At 41.8% G+C, this 18,930-nt stretch overlaps 1 protein-coding gene across 4 annotated transcripts in view; it reads left to right on the top strand.

The window, feature by feature from the left end:
• ANKRD44 (ankyrin repeat domain 44) overlaps positions 1–18,930 on the top strand; it is a 325,303-nt gene that overhangs the window by 168,904 nt on the left and 137,469 nt on the right. For all 4 annotated transcript variants that reach the window (XM_030326794.1, XM_030326793.1, XM_030326795.1 and 1 more), the window contains exons 4-6: positions 4,050–4,120; positions 17,907–18,107; positions 18,430–18,517. In XM_030326794.1, coding sequence (XP_030182654.1) covers positions 4,050–4,120; positions 17,907–18,107; positions 18,430–18,517 — 360 coding nt within the window. The remainder of the gene's footprint in view (positions 1–4,049; positions 4,121–17,906; positions 18,108–18,429; positions 18,518–18,930) is intronic.

The following is an 18,930-nucleotide window of genomic DNA, read 5'->3' as shown; positions in this document are numbered from 1 at the left end:
ATCCTTTTTTCTCTACCATCCCTTCCTAGAAGCAACCACTGTCTAGAATTGCTATTTGTTTTCTTTAGCCATATCTGTTACTTTTGTTTCACACCTATGCATCCACAAACATCATGTAGAATTGTTTTTGTAAATTTAAAAACTTTATATAACTGACATTATGTAATAGGTATTATTTGTAACTTCATTTGTTCATTCACGTTATTCGTCTGAAGTGCATCTGTTTATATATATATATCAAAAACTTCAGTCCGTTCATTTCCATGACAGTATGACATTCCATTGTACACATATACCACAATGTATTTATCCATTTTCCTTTTGACCAGCATTTAGGATTTCAATTTCTTGCTGTTACAAACATGCTGCAGTAAGCATTTTTCCACATGTGCGAAAGTTTGTCCAGGGTATATGTTTGGGATGGGTCGCTGGGTAGGAGGGCACATGCAACGTCAGTTTTACTGGGTAGCAACAAATTGCTTCCCAGAGGTGGTTGTACCAGTTCATACTCCCACCAGCTGTATGTAAATCTTTTTTTTTTTTTTTAACATTTATTATTGAGAGACAGAGAGAGACAGAGCATGAGAAGGGGTGGGGCGGAGAGAGAGGGGGACACAGAATCTGAAGCAGGCTCCAGGCTCTGAGCTGTCAGCCCAGAGCCCGACACGGGGCTCGAACTCACAAACCGCGAGATCATGACCTGAGCCAAAGTCGGACGCTTAACCGACGGAGCCACCCAGGCGCCCCAATTTAAGTGTTAATATTACTCCCTACCCTTACTAACTCTTGGGATTGTCATACTTTAGGATTTTCACCAATTTGATGGGTGTGAAATCATATGTTAATGTTGCTTTCATTTGCTTCTCCCTGATAAATTTTGAGAAGTATATTTTCATATGTATCTTGCCATTTGGGATTCTTCTTGCATTAGCTTTTTAAGCTTACACACAGGCAATGCAAAATTTGCTCTGTCAAAGACTATGAATAATGAAGTATGTATTTTTGTTTCATATTATTATAACCAGTGTTTGGAGCTAAAAGGAGAAATGTAGGGGAAAAGGAAATGAAATCAAGGGGGAATGTACATGTATAAATACTTGCAATATATATATATATATACATATATATATATATACATATATATATATGAAAATGGAAAAAGATAGAGAAAGATGGAAAGATAGAGGGAGAGAGGAATGAATCTAAGGAAGGCAGAGAAAGATTGGAGAAAGTAGAAGGGAAATTTAGTGGAAAGGTTAGTTGTGAAGTGAGGCACACTGCCTAAGAGCTTGGGCTTTGAAGTCAGACTGCCTGGGTTCAAATCTACCATTTCCTAGCTGGGTACCTGGAGCTTATTACTTCTTGTGGCCTTAGTTCCTTCATCTACAAAATTAGCATCTTAATAGCATCTCCCTATTAAATGGACTACACATTTGTTAGTATACCAAGCAAGAGCTCAGATTATATTAGCAGTTTCTAACAAGGCTGTTAGCAATTGCACAGCTGTAATAATAGAATTTTAGCTCTTCCGAACTAAAGGGAGCTTTTAAGCAAATGAGTAGACAAGTTGGGCTTTACCACTTAGCATTTAGAACTGCACTGTCCAACACGGTAGTCACAAACCTGCGGTGGCTACTGAGCCCTTGAAGTGTGGCCAGTTCCAGTGCGGATGTGCTGTAAGGGTAAAATACACTCTGGATTTTGAGGCTTTTGCATGAGGAAAAGAATAAATTACCTGAATAATTTTTAAACTCAATTACATGATAATAGTTTGGGTATATTGAGTTAAATAAGATATATTACTAAAATTAATTTTGCTTCTTTTTTTTATCCCCCTTTTTAATGTGGCTACCAGAAAATTTTAAATTGCATCCTTGGCTCCCATGACATTCCAACTGGACTGCACTGACTCTGAGGCTCCGAGTCTGAAGGGATGCGGTACCCACAGCAGGTACCACATCTGACACACATAGCGTTTCTTCCTACGAACGTACTAAAGGAGGGGGTGACTACAGTGGTTAATGGGACAGCGTGCAGACAGTTCAGTGACACCTCAGACTCAGACACAGGGTGTGATGCGACCAGGTGTTGTCCCTCTCAGACGACTGGTTTGACTTTGTGACATGAAGTTAAAACTGGACAGGGCAAGCGAACGGGATACCCTGATGCAGGCATCCCCACCAGGCATCCACCCCTATGGGACGTTCACTCCAGAGCGTTTAGCTCAGGACTTCTTGCTACAGGACAAGGAGATAACCTGCTGCTGTTGATTCTTAGCATGCCCAAACTGATTTTATTTCATCCTTATTGATGTAAGGGGCTTCAGCCTTTTCGGGTAAACTGCCTGGACAGAGTTAGTAGAATTAGGATTCAAGTAATTTTAAGCTTGATGAACTAAGCAACAATTTATCAGTGGCTTTCAACCTTGACAGCATATTAAAATAACCTTGGGTCTTGGGGAGCTTTTAAAAAATACCTGCACTTGGCTCTATCTCAAGCCAATGAAGTCAGAAGGAGGGGAGGGGAGGAGAGACCTCTCTCTCTCTTGTTTTAGGGATTATTATGTTCTTGCTGTCTGTAATTAATATTGTTGATGGTATTTGTTCTTCAGTTAAGGAGAAAAAATAGGGTAAGTTCTATGATTTGTTATTTCCTTTTAGCTGGTGGCTTAAACTAAATGGCTAGCTCACTTTTACCCATGAAAGTCTCCTGTCGCCTTTTTTTTTCTTTTCTTTTTAAAACAAGGTTTCTATTTTTCAGCTCTCAGCTGGCCTTGGCCTCACTGAGATTAGTCACTCCCTGATTCCACTTGACTCACTTTCTCGGCCCTTGTCCCAGAGGCACCCCCTCCACACTTCCCCTCCTCTGCCTTACTTTCTAGTTTCTTTGATTCATGTCTCCACTCTTCGTCCTCACAAGCTTCCTTCCTTCTTGTCCTGAGGCTAACATAGGCTCCTCAGGTTGCAGCTACAAAGATATCACACATATTTATCTTATCCTCCTCTTTTATAGCCCTTTAAAGAAATTTTCCATCTGGGCAAAACACTGATCAAAACCCTGGACCCAAAAAAGGGAAGCTCATATTGGGTGTTTCCACAGTTCAGTTGTAGACTCAGTGAACTTGCACTCATAGATATGGTGAGGGTATCGTGGAAGGAGGGCATGCTCTACTCTCTGGAAATCCATTCACATAGAGCTTCTGTTCCATGATGGCGACGTGGCTCCCAGAAAGTTGAGCATGGGTGGCACATCCCTGAGTGTGCGCTTGTTCTGGCCTATGTGTGAGCCTGTCTGCCCACCCCGTAGTGGCGGGGGAGGGAGGGCCGTGATCAACCTGTATAGACCTCATGTTGTGTCTGTCCAAATGCTTTGGAAGCTGGCTTCTTCCTACCGAGGTACCTGGCTAGTCTCAGAGAAATAATTGGGATTCCTGGATAGAACAGATTTCTGCTAACCCCCTCAGCCCAGATCAAGTCTCATGAGAAGTCAACCTTACAAGACTTGTTTGAAATCCCACTGGCCTCTAGTATACTTTTATTGGAAGGCTGCTCATCCTAAGCAGTTTGCCAAGAAGGGTATTGTGTGTCCTGCGTGGTAAGTATACTTGAAGACTAAAACTAACATATGTGATTATATATTGTGTATTGTCTATAAAACATTTTATATTTATACATTTTATATACATATATGTTTATATACATACACACATACCTGCGAAGTTCTTCATTCTTCAGAATCGACATTTCCCTGCTCCTGGAGAATCTCCACCTTCTTACATCTGTGTTTCCTATCCAATGAGGCACTGCACTTCTCACACAGTCTTTATGCAATTCTGGTGACATTTTCAGCTCCTGGTTTCACTTTTTCTACTGTCCTAGGTCTCTCCTCCTGGCTGGTGGCTAGCAAATGCATGACCGGTACAAAGAGAAAACAAAACAAAATATGGTGGTTGTACCAGGCAAATGAGAGCACAAGATATCACATTTGATTTAACATCAATAGAATTTCCCTGACTGCATTATGCCTCTAACTTGTGCTTTTGGTTCCAGGAGCTCGTGTAAATGCCAAGGACAACATGTGGCTGACCCCACTGCACCGGGCTGTTGCCTCCAGAAGTGAAGTGAGTGATTATCTTATATAATCTAGCACCTCCAGTCCACAGAAAGAGAAAAATGCTTTCTGCTGAATTCGGTATTGTTGCTTGTGAACAAAAGGCTTTTACTTCTAATACAAGAGGGTTACCAAAAAACAGTTTGTTCTTTTGAGCACCTCCTTCATGCCAGGCATGGTGCTGGGGGTGGTGACTGGAGTAGTCCCAGGTAGACAGTGTGATACTTGACTTCAGTGAGTTCTCAGTCTGAAGGGGGTGCTAAACATGTAAGCAGATCAGTACAATATCATAACTTAATTGGAGGAGGAAGAAGATAACTGCCTGAGTAGAGAAGTCTTCCAAGAAGAGAGGTCGGTTGAGCTGGTGCTTAGAGGATGAGTAGGGACTTACCAGGCCAGAAGGAGGGGGGAGGGTGGAGGCAGGACAGTAGACGTGCTAGAGGACAAGGGCCACGGACATGAATGAATGGCAGGTTCAGATGGCTATAGATGGAACAAGGGATGTGGTGGAAGATAAGTCTGATGGCAGAGGCTGGGGGTCCTCTGAGCAGTAGGGTACAGTCACGGCAAGATAAGAATGAACCTGACAGGACTTGGGACCTTGTGAGGGTGAGGTAGAAGAGAGGTCACTGGGTGAATGGTGATGCCATTGATTGAGAAGGCAGAGGCAGAGGAGCAGGGAAGGGAAGTTAATCAGTTCTGTATGAACATGTCACATTTGGCAAACATATTACCAGAATGTAAGCTCCATATGGGCACAGACCTGTTTTTTGTTGTTGTTGTTATTGTTGTTGTTGTTGTTTTGTTCCTTGATGATGTCCCAAGCCTGGGACATTGTAGGTGCTTAAGAAAGAATTTATTTTAAATTCCAAAAATGCAGGTGAAGATGGTTAATAGATGATCATTTTTTATACACGTCTAGCACTGAGGAACTGAGAGGATGGTCATTGAAGCTATAGCAAATCTTAAAAAAAAGGGGGGGGAGGGGCGCCTGGGTGGCTCAGTCAGTTAAGCTTCCGACTTCGGCTCAGGTCATGATCTCACAGTTCATGGGTTCGAGCCCCACGTTGAGCTCTGTGCTAACAGCTCAGAGCCTGCAGCCTGCTTTGGATTCTGTGTCTCCCTTTCTCTCTGTCCCTCCACTGCTCACTCTCTGTCTCTTTCTCAAAATAAATAAACATTTTTAAAAAAATTTTAAAAAGAAACTACAGCAAATGGCCCAGCTGGTTCAGGGAAAGTATAACAGATGCGAAGAGAGAACCAGTGTGGGGGAGGGGTGGCCAGGAATGCTGGTGAATATGAACCTTGCAACCTAGTCAGAGGGGATGCCCACCATCCAGGGATACAAGAGGCTGTCACCTAGGGGGCACTTGTCATTGGATGACTAGTTTTTGTAGCTGATTTTTTACCAAATGAGGCTTCTCTGCTGCTGGAGAAGGTGCTGTTCTCCAGGTACAGCTAGGAGCAAGTGGTGTTGCTGACGTGTTGATGGCTATCATCAGCGTCAGCTTTTCCTCTTTGGCAAACTATCTGGACATTTCACAATATGCTTCGTAGATGACAGTTAACTTAGTGCTCATAATCTTCCTTGCTGTGCTGTGTGATTTGAGTAGTTTTTATAAGATGCGGTCTGTTCTCTTTCCCAATAGCCCACATGGAATGAGGGAAACAAATGATACTAAGTTGCCTGACTCAGATCCTGGGGAATCCAGAATCTCCTTATGGTCTCACGTTTCATTTCTGTTTTACCTGGGAAAGCAGGTACAGTGGGCTGCTTGAGTTTGTATGACCAGTGTCATGTGTCATGAGACTAGCTCCTTCACAGAGTATTCCTTGGTCTTTGAAGACTGTTTGATCTTCAGTAAATTTCTTTTTTTAAGTATTCTTCAAAAACTATGAGTTTTATACCTCTTTTAACATGAACCAGGTCTTTTTAGTTAAAAAAAAAAAAATTCACCAAGCACTTCCAACATGCCAGGAACTGTGCTTAGGAGGCTTGTAGTCTAGTGGCACAGAAAGATGTAAAACCAGATGATTTCAGTATTATGTGATCTTTCCCAAGTGATCTCCCCCTTTGTGAGCTCAGCTACTTGCTTTAAATCTTCAAAACACCCATTTGCCAGCAACCATCAGCTTGCCTTCCTTACATGTCTTTAGTGTATTTGATTGAGTTCAGTCAACCCAATGATGATTCAACCTTTATGTCTGAGACAGGCGTTTGTTGCTTCCCTGAGGAACCAGCTCCCTCTACAGGTTTGCTGAGGGAAAAATATCCCTTGCAGGTGTCTCTTGTTAGGAAGGAATTAAATGCAAGCCGACCCTGAGTTGTAGTCAGGGTCATATCTTCATATTAATATCTGTCACAACAAGTCAAAAAGATTCTTATGAAAATCGAAGTCTCTGTGACTGTTGTTGGAACAGACTGTGGACATCTGAACTCCAACACAGCACTTGGCTGTGGAAGTCCTAAATTCAGATTTTCTTCTTCCTCTGAATTTGATCTTATTATGTGATTATTACATTCCATTATATCTCCCCTAAATAATAGCTGAGAAAAGAGAAGCAGGCTTGAGGAGAAAACAACAGAGAAGGTTTGGATTGTGTTTTGGAACTTGTCTGTTAGCATTTGCCAAAGGAGATGTGTGTGCTCAGCTTGAGAGTTGGCACATCTGTCTGTTGCTTAGATTGGCAAACACTGGTGTATGACTTACGCGAATGTGAATTAAAAACCGTTTCTGCATTGAAAGGCTTATGAACTCTCTTCTGTCCTCAAAGCCCTTTGCCTCTGAAATGTAGGCAATTGATGTCTCAGGGCTCAGGGTTCAGTCAGGGACCCAGAACCACCATGAGAGATACAGAATAAGATATTTATTGTAGTAATTAAGCCTCACACAATTGTGTGAGCTGCTGGAGAAGTTTGTGTAAGGCCATCACCTTGGTTTCTGTGTGGTTCTGAAGTCACTGCTGGTGGGCAGGGTCTGCAGTTGCAAAGAAAAGCTGGACGTGAAATGGGGGAGAACAAGAACAAACTGGAACCCCTGACTCTCACTGCCTCAACATTGCAGACTTGGGAGACTTGCAGAAGGAGCTGTGTGCTTCACCTTAGAGCTTGTGGGCACCTGACCCAAGAACAGGAGAACCCGAGGGAGATACTGTAAGTTCTGAAGAAGCACCAACCATGTCCTGTGCCAACACAGGGTCCAGCTGGTCAGTGACAGTGTGTGCAAGCCGCAGCGGCACCTGGCACCCAATACACCAATCAGGCTGTGGTGTCATCTATGCCTCCCAAAATCCAGGCAGATTTTCCTTGTGGCAAACAGGGCTGGGGAGGGGATTCTGGGAAATATAGTTCAGCTTGGCTATGTTGACACAACATAAAACTATCACTGAAGTTATTATTCTATTCTAATTAAAAAGACATTCTCAGGGCACCTGGGTGTCTCAGTTGGTTAAGTGCCCGACTTCAGCTCAGGTCATGATCTTGTAGTCCATGAGTTCGAGCCCCGCGTCAGGCTCTGTGCTAACACCTCAGAGCCTGGAGCCTGCTTCAGAGTCTGTGTCTCTCTCTTTCTCTGCCCCTCCCCCGCTCATGCCTCTGTCTCTCTGTCTCTCTCTCTCAAAAGTAAATAAATATTTTTTAAAAAATTTTTAAATGACATTCTGGATAGTAAGTTCCTTGAAATGAGTGTCATGCCTGTTGCTTGTCACTGTGTTTCCAGCATCTAGCCTGCTCAGTAAACAACTGTTTTTTGAGTGATTCATTAAAGACTAGATTTCTAACTTAAGCTATGTTCATGTGATTCTCTGTACAACTGCTAACATAGAACTAGTGTGCACCACAGAGAATGCCGATGGTAATCATCCTTCGTGCATGCAAGGTAAACTGACTCGAAGCTTGTTTATGGAAGTGTGGCACAGGAAGCTGTTTAAGCTACTGGAACCCGCGAGATCAGGATGAGTTTCAAAATTGTATACAGCACAGATATCAGTAGAAGTCAAAGATATCGATATCAGTCAAATTTTCTGAGCTTTCTTTCCATCCAGGCAAGTTTTATGTTCAGGTTTCTATGCCTGGAAAAATCATATTTGTTGCTAAATGTATTTCCTGAGCCTGTAATAGCAATAGGAGTATCAGATTATAATATTGCTTAAACATCAACCCATGCCTGACAGAAAAGCTCCTACACACACAGGAAAGTAGATCAAGACGTGGTCATACCCTCCAAAGACTGTCCAGCATAGACTGGGATCTGTAGATAAACCTTCAAGACTTTCTTGCTACTGACCAGGCTGTGTTGTGTGCTTCCTTCTGATGCTTCCCCGCGTCCCCCTCCTTCCTCCCCACCTCCTCACACCTGGGATTCCCAGGGAGGAGACAGCCAAACCAATATTTGGAGCCATAGCACTGTCTTCTGCGCGACCCCCCAAAGGCTTCTTTCACCACCACCTCCCCTTTCTCTGACTACTCCCACTGCTGAGAAGAAATGAAGATATCTCTTGCCAAAGTGTTAGGGAAACATATTTTGAGATTCTAGATAACACAGATGAGCAACATTTGGGGCTTCCAGGAAGAGTTTTCTGAAGTGTGAATTATTTCTGATTGTTCCTCCTGTTTAACTTATTCTTTTTTTAAATTTTTTTAACATTTATTTATTTTTGAGACAGAGAGAGACAGAGCATGAACAGGGGAGGGTCAGAGAGAGAGGGAGACACAGAATCCAAAACAGGCTCCTGGCTCTGAGCTGTCAGCACAGAGCCCGACGCGAGGCTCGAACTCACGGACCGTGAGATCATGACCTGAGCCGAAGTCGGCCGCTTAACCAACTGAGCCACCCAGGCGCCCCCCTGTTTAACTTATTCTTATTGCTTTTTTGTTTTTCTGTCTTAGAAAAGAGCAGCCATAGGGGACAGGAATTAAATGCATATGAACCTGGACAGTTTAATACCTTGTTTATTAGAAGTCACCCAGTGGAGGACACTGTTAAGTGTGCTACAGGGGCCTTGAAGGGTCACAGAGTGTGTCTTCCAGGACATGGTATTTAGGGCAGACACCCAGGCACCCAGCCTACTGTGGCCTGTGTCCAGATGCAGCCGGCTTTTCACACATGCCTTTTCTTCTAGAATGAACTGAAGGTAGCACCAAAGGAGAATGGCTGAACTTTTCACTTTCCTGTTCTAGCGGCTGTCTTTTGGTTAACAGTGCTAAAAATGATTGTGTACTGTCTTTAGGCTGTAGAAGTGAGGATGTTGAGTCCCAATATATATTGTCACAGTGAACGTTTATTGAAACCTTAGTGTGTGCTAGGCATGTGTGTGCTAGAATGCTAGTAGGCACTTTCTGTGCACGATCCCATTTTAACCTCCGGGCCACTCTTTGAGACTGATAATGCTATTAATCCTAATTTAGGAAAGGTAATCTCAGTGAAGTTAGGTAACGAGCCTAACATGCTGCAGCCAGTAAGTGGAGGAGCGTGTAACTCGCGAATCTGCTCTCTTAACCACCATGATCTGCTGCTTCCCTCAGATCAACTGAGCCCCCTGATGGATACTGCTCCTACCCATAAAATGGGTCTGCTTTTGTGTCTGCGTAGACAGAAGTCCTGACAAGTATAAAAATGTTTCCCAGAGCCGAGCAGGATAAGCATTTTATCATATAGCTCAAATTTTAATACTCATGCTTTCCCCCTTCCTCTAAAAAGCATTGTCATTACTGTGAGCTAAATGCTAGTAGACAAGAGGATTGGAAGAATTATATGGGAGACGGGAATGTTATTGCTTTCCTTAAGTTATTCCATGATTATAAAAAGATGATCACGTAGAGGACGTAGTACCGGGAATGAAAGAAAGTAAGCACTCTATGACCTATTACTTAGAATGTAGGTGAGTGATACTCAGATTTACTGTGCATTCATATTATCTGGGGTGCTTGTCACAAGTACCTGTTCTAGAACCTCATCTCCAGAGATTCTGATATAGCCTGTGGTCGCGCCCAGAAATCTGCATTTTAAAAAGAAGATTGTGACGCATGTGGTCTCCACACCACACTCTGAGAGCTGAGGTCTAACACCGGGAATATTTTAGTATCTGGCCTTCCCTGTGTCGAAAGGCAGCACTTCTTCAACAGTTGCCTTTGAGTTCCTCCATACCCCAGAGTCTCCAGGGAGCCCCCTTTGTACTGCTAGTTCTTGGAATAATTGAACTCCAATAATAATTATAATAATGAAGGGCAAGTTTGATTTAATAAGGAGGGCTTTTGGAAAAATATTCAATTAATTGAACAAATTAGTTGGGCACCGATTTATGCAATTCTTTCAGAATATGAAATTGCTGTAATCAATAGAGGGTGAAAGCCCCAAATGATTTCAGTAATAGAGTAAATGCCGTCAGGACTGCGGGAAATGTCTTGTTAATACTGGCATATTTTTACTTAGAGAGTTTCTAATGATTATACCAATGCATTTATTCTACCCAAATATACTGAGTATATACAGTATGCACAAGGCACCTGCCAGGCTTTGGGGAGAGTTTCTACAGAAAACTGGGTGAGACTCAGACCCCGGTCTAAACCAACTTACAGTTTATAACATTTGACATTGCTTATGCCTGCATGGACTCTCTATAGTCACAAACAATTACTTTTCCATGAGTAATTTATGACCACTTAAATGCAATGCACATTTGGAAGTGAAAAAACAAACATTAAGGGTGACAGTTTTTAAGACACATGCTTCCTATTTCTTTTCATCTTTTCCATGTGCCGCTGTGTATGTTTCTACTTCTTATTACAGGGTTCGGGTGGCCTTTTGTAAAAAGAGAAAGTCGTAAAAAGTAGCAATAAAGTGACTGCAAATGCCGTCTCCAATTCCCTTCTGCATGGCATCCCATGACAGTTGCTCACTCTATTATTTCCATGATTGATACAGAGCAGCCTACTGTGGAGTGTAATCCAACTAGGTCTACAGTCCTAACACTGAATGCTAACTGGGCTGATGCCTCCATTCAGGAGAAATGCCGGACTCCTCACATGTGCTTGTTCATTATAAAGAAAGTCTTTGCGGGAGCCCTACTCACAGTGTGCGTTGTATACCCATCTAAGCCCGTGAGCTTTTGTCTTAAGACAAAATGATAAGAGTAAGCATTCAGAAACTTTTAGAGCAATTTGATGGAGCAGTTTTTTTTAGAGCAGTTTTTCATTTCACGCCTACTAAATTTAATAATAAAAGAATCAAGTTCAAAATTTGTCTTTGTCTTTTTAAATTTTATTATCCTACTAAATACTTTTTATTGTATTTCACAAAAGCATTGACTCATGATTGATTTGAAGTAATATTTTTTTAAAAACTGGTCCTTCACCACAGATAGTTTGAGAAACACTGTTTAGGTATTTTTTTTTTAATGCTTATTTTTGAGAGACAGAGAGAGACAGAGCATGAGCGGGGAAGGGGCAGAGAGAGAGACACAGAACTGAAAGCAGGCTCCAGGTTCTGAGCTGTCAGCACAGAGCCCAACGCTAGGCTCAAACCCACAAATTGTGAGATCATGACCTGAGCTGAAGTTGGAGGCTTAACTGAGCCACCCAGGCGCCCCTAAATATCTTTTCTTGATTCAGAAAGTGTTCAGTGTCCCTTGCCCCACATTAGTTTTCTTCTTTTCTTAATGCTGATTTATTTATTTTTTTGAGAGAGAGAGCACACGCACGTGAGCAGGGGAGGGGCAGAGCAAGAGGGGGGACAGAGGATCCAAAGTGGGCTGTGTGCTGACAGCAGAGAGTTCGACCGTGGGGCTCAAACTCACGAACCATGAAATCATTATCTGAGCGAAGTTGGCCACTGAACTGACTGAGCTACCCGGCTGCCCCTAGTTTTCTTTTATCTTGTAAATTTCTGTCAGGGCGGACTCCTAGATTTTAGCTAGTGGGTGATACTAGGAGAGAAAGGCTTCTTTTGATTACAAAAATTATTAACTTCCTAAATAGCTATAAAATTACTCTCTCTTAAAACCAAATTGTGCTTCCAAGATTAAAATTTTTGAAAGAGAAATGCAATTTTAAAGAAGGAAATTACTGTTTTTCTAAATCAAAGCTTTGTTTTTTACTGAAGTATTATATCAAATTTCTATTAATGTTTAAGCAGATTTGGCCGGCTAAAACAGTGTTAAAAATTTTAAATAACTAAGGAGAATTAACATTTAAAAGTACTTATGTCAGCATGTTTGGCTGAAACCGTCCAGTGAGTAAGCTCTGGCCTGGTAGAAAATGCATAAGCCAGGCTCTTAATCAGCCAGGCTGACAGATCATTCCCCTTGACTCAGTCACCCTGCCTATCACATGAAGCTGCCTATTCAAATGAAGAGGTCAGGCCAGATGACCCCTGAAGCCTTCTACTACTACTTCTTTTTTTTTTTTTTTATGTTTATTTATTTTTGAGAGAGAGAGAGTGTGTGAGCAGGGGAGGGACTGAGAGAAAGAGAGAGACACAGATTCTGAAGCAGGCTCCAGGCTCTGAGCTGTCAGCACAGAGCCCCATGTGGGGCTCGAAATCACGAACGGTGAGATGAGGACCTGAGCCGAAGTCAGATGCTCAACCGACTGAGCCACCGAGGTGGCTCAACCGACTGAGCCACCGAGGGGCTCCAGCCTTCTCTACTTCTAATATCCCATGTCTATGAAGTTAATTCCATAATAATTTTAGAATACTTGTATTTTCATTAAGAAAAAATAGTTAACTTTGGGGGGCCCCTGGGTGGCTCAATCAGTTAAGCACCTGACTCTTGATTTCGGCTTAGGCCACGATCTCATGGGTTGTAGGATCGAGCCCCGTGACAGGCTCTGCACTGACAGCATGGAGCCTGTTTGGGATTCTCTCTCTCCCTCTCTCTCTGCCCCTCCCCTGCTCACTCTCTCTCAAAATAAGTAAATAAACATTAAAAAAAGTGTTAATTTTTGGAAAATAAGTAAGATACCCTCCTTTGTATACTAAGTATTTCTAGATAGAGTCCTTTCTTGTCAAGTAAGATGAAAACAGTGCAATCCATTGCATAAGCAGATAGAGAAATAAAAATGAAGAATGGCAAAGCTAAAACATTTTATAAAAGTAGATAAATAAAAGTAATGGTTATTCTAGGCATCCTTGAGCTATGGCAGTTGAGTGTTGGTATGAGAGACAAATGTGACGAAGTTGGCACTCACATGGTACTTGCTTAAAGTTCACATGAAAGGAGACTTATTAGAAAGCCTACCTGGTTCTATTTTTTTCCCCATCCAGTCAATGAACTTGAACCTTTAACTTGTCTAATTTTGGGGGTGTAACTCCGATGCTGGTTGGGGCACCTTGCCTTCTAAATGGATATAACTGGCTGGAAACGATGTGCCATATCTTGTGCAAAGTCTAGCATTCTTCCAGTGATCCCAAAGAATTCCTGGAGATCTGAGCGTTTGGTTGCCTGGCTCCACCAACCTGCTCCTGATGTTTGTTTGGTTTATGTATCAGCTTTCTCTTCTTCATAGCCTGCTGACTCTGTTCCTGCCCAGACGTACACCTCTGCCCTGGGGTACAGGGCCCAAGTCCTCTCTCCTTTCTCTCTGTCCTCACCCCTTCCTTCCTACCAAGCTCCAAATGCTGCTTGTTGTATTATGCCCCAAAATGCAGCTTGGTACATCCCCCTCCCAAATTCACTATAGACCCACCACTGCATAGCAAGGACTGAACACAGAGGCTTCTGCCCTCCTTAGAAGACTGTTTGGACTCAAAACAGTATTTTTTCGTGTTGGTAAATAACAAAATTTTATTTTAACCAGATTTGATCATTTGCAATTTGTGGTAATTCAAACAAGGAGCAAGATGGACCAGGGCATCTGCAAACTTTTTCCAGCAAAAGCCAGATAGTAAATATGTTGAGTTTTGATGGCTGCATACTCTATTACAATTCAACCAAGCCATAGATAATATGTAAAGAAATGAATGACTCTGTGTTTTAAGAAAGCTTTATTTACAAAAACAGACCAAAATTTTTCTGTTTAAACTATTTTTAGAAGTATTGCCTATTTAACAATACAGATTTTCTTCCCGACAAGCTCTAATACTACTTATTTATATATAAACTATAACTGGTATGTAAATATATATTTTCTTGGCTTAACCTGTTACTTTGAATGAAATGTAAATCATTCTTAATCATTTAAAAGTAGGGCCTCTCCTAGGTAACATCTTATTCACCTAGTCTGAGTTACTCTCAAAGTAATCATATTTTGTTATCTTAAAAAAAAGGTTTTTGGGGCACCAAGGTAGCTCAGTTGGTTGAACATCCGACTCTTGATTTCAGCTAAGGTCATGATCACAAGGTCATGGAGTTGAGCCCTGTGTTGACCTCTGCACCAAGCGTGGAGTCTTCTTGGGAGTCTTCTTGGGATTCTCTCTCTCTTGCTCTGCCCCACCCCTCTCTCTCAAAATAAAATAAAAAAATAAATATATTAATTAATTAATTAAAATTTTTTCATGAATTCATTGGTCTTATGTCCGAACAGTATAAATTTGTAAAATGTTCATGTATAGTTTCTATTTTGTTAGTCTATTCTGAATTTAAATAATATTTAGTGCAAAGCAATAATCTGTATAAATACAGTAAAATAAGACACAAGACAAAGGAATTAAAAATATAGTGTATATTCTTATTTGCTGTGAATATGTACAATACCACTTTTATATTATTGCTTTATGATGGTTATCTCCAACCTTTTTGGCTGTATCTCTGCAAAACTTTTTCAGCATGCATCTTCAAGATATGCATCTTATTTACTTATGAATTATATATAGGAATGACTATTATTAGCTAATATTTCAAGTATATCACAATATGCTTAGGGTGAGGCTTTTCATTTATCATAGTCTTACATAACCATGTAGCTAATAGACTTCTGATGATTTTCTTCTGTTTTGGCCAAGCTCTTGTCAGATCTGATTAAATTTGTCATTATTTTTACCCTGTAATGTGGATGATAGAAACCTTTTACTCAGAGTAGAACTGTCAGCTCTGTGACTGCACATTATTTACACTTGCATTTGTATTATCATCTTTAATCTGCAGGTTCCTTGCATACATCTTTTTAGTTTAAGGGTACATATTACAATCTGTAGATTGATTTGGCAAGCCCATCACTGTGCATTTCAGTGCATTCGGAACAAATGAATGGAGAGGGCAAGGCTCACCCCCTCTGTGCCTGGAGGCCCCACTGTTCCTGGAGGGCATCTCATTTCCTGTGAGGCAAGATCTTCTGTGGAGCTGACTGAGGGCACAATGCCAACCCAGAAGTTAAATACCGGCTAAAATGCTTTCCTTTTTAAAGAAAACAAACATGAATGGAAGTTCCAATATTTTCTTTCCACATCACAATAGATTGTATGTGCATCTGCATAAATCTCACAACTTTTGAGACCAAAGTTGATAAAAAATACCATCTTTTTCTTATGTAAATCTTCATCCTTATATTGTGGCTTAGCTCTTCTTTTGTTTATTTTTTTTTCACCCAGCTAGCTTTTAAAACAGAGTCTGGAGGCATCTGGGTGGCTCACTTGGTTGAGCATTTGACTCTTGATTTCAGCTCAGGTCATAATCTCAGGTTGGTGGGATCAAGCCCCATGTGGAGCTCTGCGCTGACAGTGTGGAGCCTGCTTGGGAAAACTTTCTCTCTCTCCCTCTCCCTCTCTGTCTCCTTCTGCACCCTCCCCCCCCCTTGCACATGCAGTCTCTCTGTCTGTCTCGCTCTCTTTCTAAAAAAAAAGAATGTGACTAATATTTCTTTCAATCTTCTGCAGTGTTTCACATATCATGGTTGAGCATTAAGAATACACATATACAAGGGCCCCTGGGTGGCTCAGTCGGTTAAGTGGACAACTTCAGCTCAGGTCATGATCTCCTGGTTTGAGTTCAAGCCCCACATCAAGCTCTGCACTGACAGTGTGGGGCCTGCTTAGGATTCTTTCTCTTTCTCCCTCTCTCTCTCTGCCCCTCCCCCCACTTTCTCTCTCTCTCTCTCTCTCTCTCTCTCTCTCTTTAAAATGAGTAAACTTAAAAAAAAAGAGAGAGAGAAGAATACACGTAGACATGTTTCACTCTAACATGAGCTCCAGGAATGTTTCATGGACTTTATTGCCTTGCTGAGGAGGTGTGGCATATATCCTTTTTTTTTTTCCTTTTTGGTAATTTTAACAAATTACTTGCTTGGGCCCTCTCCGTTTATTGTTTATAGCATCTAAATGGAGTCACACCGCATATTTAAACTGTATTCTCTAATTTGCAAAATTAAATGTTTTTGCTCTCATTCTACTGTCCAGGTTAGCCATTCATCTTAATGTGTTGCTGCTACTGATTCCTAGAACATTCTTCTTCATTATTTATGTCCCTGATAAAAATGTTAATTTCAAGAGTTCAAATAATTTACTCTCTGGGCACTTTTATGTACCTGCACAATAAAGTAGATCAGACAGTCCAGGCCTGTGAGGAATAAGGTGGACAGGGTAAGTTCTTGGTCTATGAAGGGTGGCAGGAGTGTGGTACCTTTCTTGCGTTTCATTGGTTTATTGATGCCACACTGACAAGATGTTCATAAAGGCATCCCACTCATTGGCTCTAGGGTTGTCTCTAGAAGTAGAGAAACAGTCAACAGTCATTCCCATCTTGAGAGAAGCTATATCATTTTCTTGCTGTAACAGAAGAGTGTCCTAAATCTTAGCTGTATAACAAAATCTCCAGATGGCTTTACAGAAATTCTGAGGCCAGTTAGAATCTCTGGTGTGGGACCAGCCATCTGTATTTTTAAGAGTTCCCCAGGTGATTCCATTGCACAGCCAAGGTTGAGGTTTCAAGAGTCTAATAAGCGGATTAGATCAATAGAAGGAAAATTAAAAGTGTAAGTCTCAATAAAGGTGAAGGAACTCAACAGTAGAAAAAAAGTTACCTCACCATAACATGGAAAAAAGTTGGGAAAAGATGGAACACTTTTGTAGCTTCACGTTGAGGTAGTAATAGACATCTTCCCTTGATTGCTATGGATCACACAGTGAAAGTTAAGATGTTGGCAGAGAAAACCAAAGATTTATGAATTGATCCAAGAATGTCTGAAGGACTTTGAGGTCTTTGGCTTTGGATGATGGAGGCTTATGGACAAACCCTTCCAACTTTACATTATCTTTGGGGGCTTTTTGACCTATGGATATTTTTACCCTGGCATGCATACCTACGCATGAGTGCTCACATTTAACCTAAGGCTGCTTATACCTCATTAAGAAACCTTACGTTTAGGGGTGCCTGGGTGGCTCAGTCGGTTGAGCGGCCGACTTCAGCTCAGGTCATGATCTCGTGGTCCGTGAGTTCGAGCCCTGCGTCAGGCTCTGTGCTGACTGCTCAGAGCCTGGAGCCTGTTTCAGATTCTGTGTCTCCCTCTCTCTCTGACCCTCCCCTGTTCATGCTCTGTCTCTCTCTGTCTCAAAAATAAATAAACATTTAAAAATTTTTTTAAAAAGAAACCTTACGTTTAGAAGGTTTATTTGGTTTTGAAGATGTGCCAAGACTCCTGGTCTAGCAAATAAAGATAAAGTGGATCTGTTTTCACCTGTGCCACTCTTTTGATCTTTATCATATATTACCTAGTTTTTCTCAGAAGAATATACATCATGAGCCAGGCTCTGAGGGCATGGAGCCTTTCCTTCCTGTAGTTCTGGGGTCTGGTAAAGCGTCTTCTATTCAATAAGTATTGACTGAGCATTTGTCAGTGACCCCTGCAAACTCCGCTTTGGTTGCAGGAAGCAGTACAAGTATTGATTAAGCACTCAGCTGACGTCAATGCGAGGGACAAGAACTGGCAGACCCCCCTCCACGTGGCAGCTGCCAATAAGGCTGTCAAGTGTGCAGAAGTGATCATTCCCCTGCTGAGCAGCGTCAACGTCTCCGATCGAGGGGGGCGCACAGCCTTGCACCATGCTGCCCTGAATGGCCATGTGGAGGTGAGTGTCCTCATCACTGGGAGCAACAATTCTTACTATAGACTCCCTTAGCCCCAGGTGGGACCTAATCTTAGTGCTGAGGGTTTTAGAGAGTGTGATGCTTACATCTGTACACCAAACCTTAGGCAACCATAGCAATTTTTAAATTCACAGCCAGTGGGTTAAAAAAGTAGCCATCACCTCAGTCTTTTCCTCTGACACACATGCCTCACGGTTGTCTGTGACATCATCTTCATACTTTGTGTGAACTCCAGGTTTCTGACCCGCCTTGGGATTTGATGTTAATTTGACTCAGAGTATCTGCATGTTGGTTTTCTTCCAGATGGTCAACTTACTCTTGGCCAAAGGAGCAAACATCAACGCATTTGACAAAAAGGACCGGCGTGCTCTGCACTGGGCAGCATATATGGGTAAGGATTCCATGAATGGAAGGCAAAGTGCAGATACTTGTACCTAAAGAAGCCACAGCCCTGCCATTAATGATGTAGGCCTTCTCTTGGGCAGGCCTGACTTCTTTCCAAGGTTGGAATTCACCCGAGTTAAGATTTGGTCCATTTTACTGGCATGCATAGAGCACTCTAGTTACACAGTTGCTTTCTCAGGGATTCATTTACCCCACAGAGAGGAAGAGGGATGAATCATGGCCCAGACCTCATTGAATGGGTTTCAGTCGGGACTGGAGAGTGGCGTGAATTGAGCTTCTTTTGAGCTTGTCATGGCAGCAAAATGAAGTGTTCAAAAAGAAAGAGGGCTGGCTAGCAAAGCAAGGACATAAATTCCATTTGTCCTTTTATTTATAAATATTTTTGAAATAAACAAAAAG

The sequence above is a fragment of the Lynx canadensis genome, chromosome C1 (genome assembly GCF_007474595.2).
Source record: "Lynx canadensis isolate LIC74 chromosome C1, mLynCan4.pri.v2, whole genome shotgun sequence".
NCBI lineage: Eukaryota > Metazoa > Chordata > Mammalia > Carnivora > Felidae > Lynx > Lynx canadensis.
Note: the sequence above shows the minus strand (reverse complement) of the source record. Positions and strands in the feature narration are given on the sequence as shown.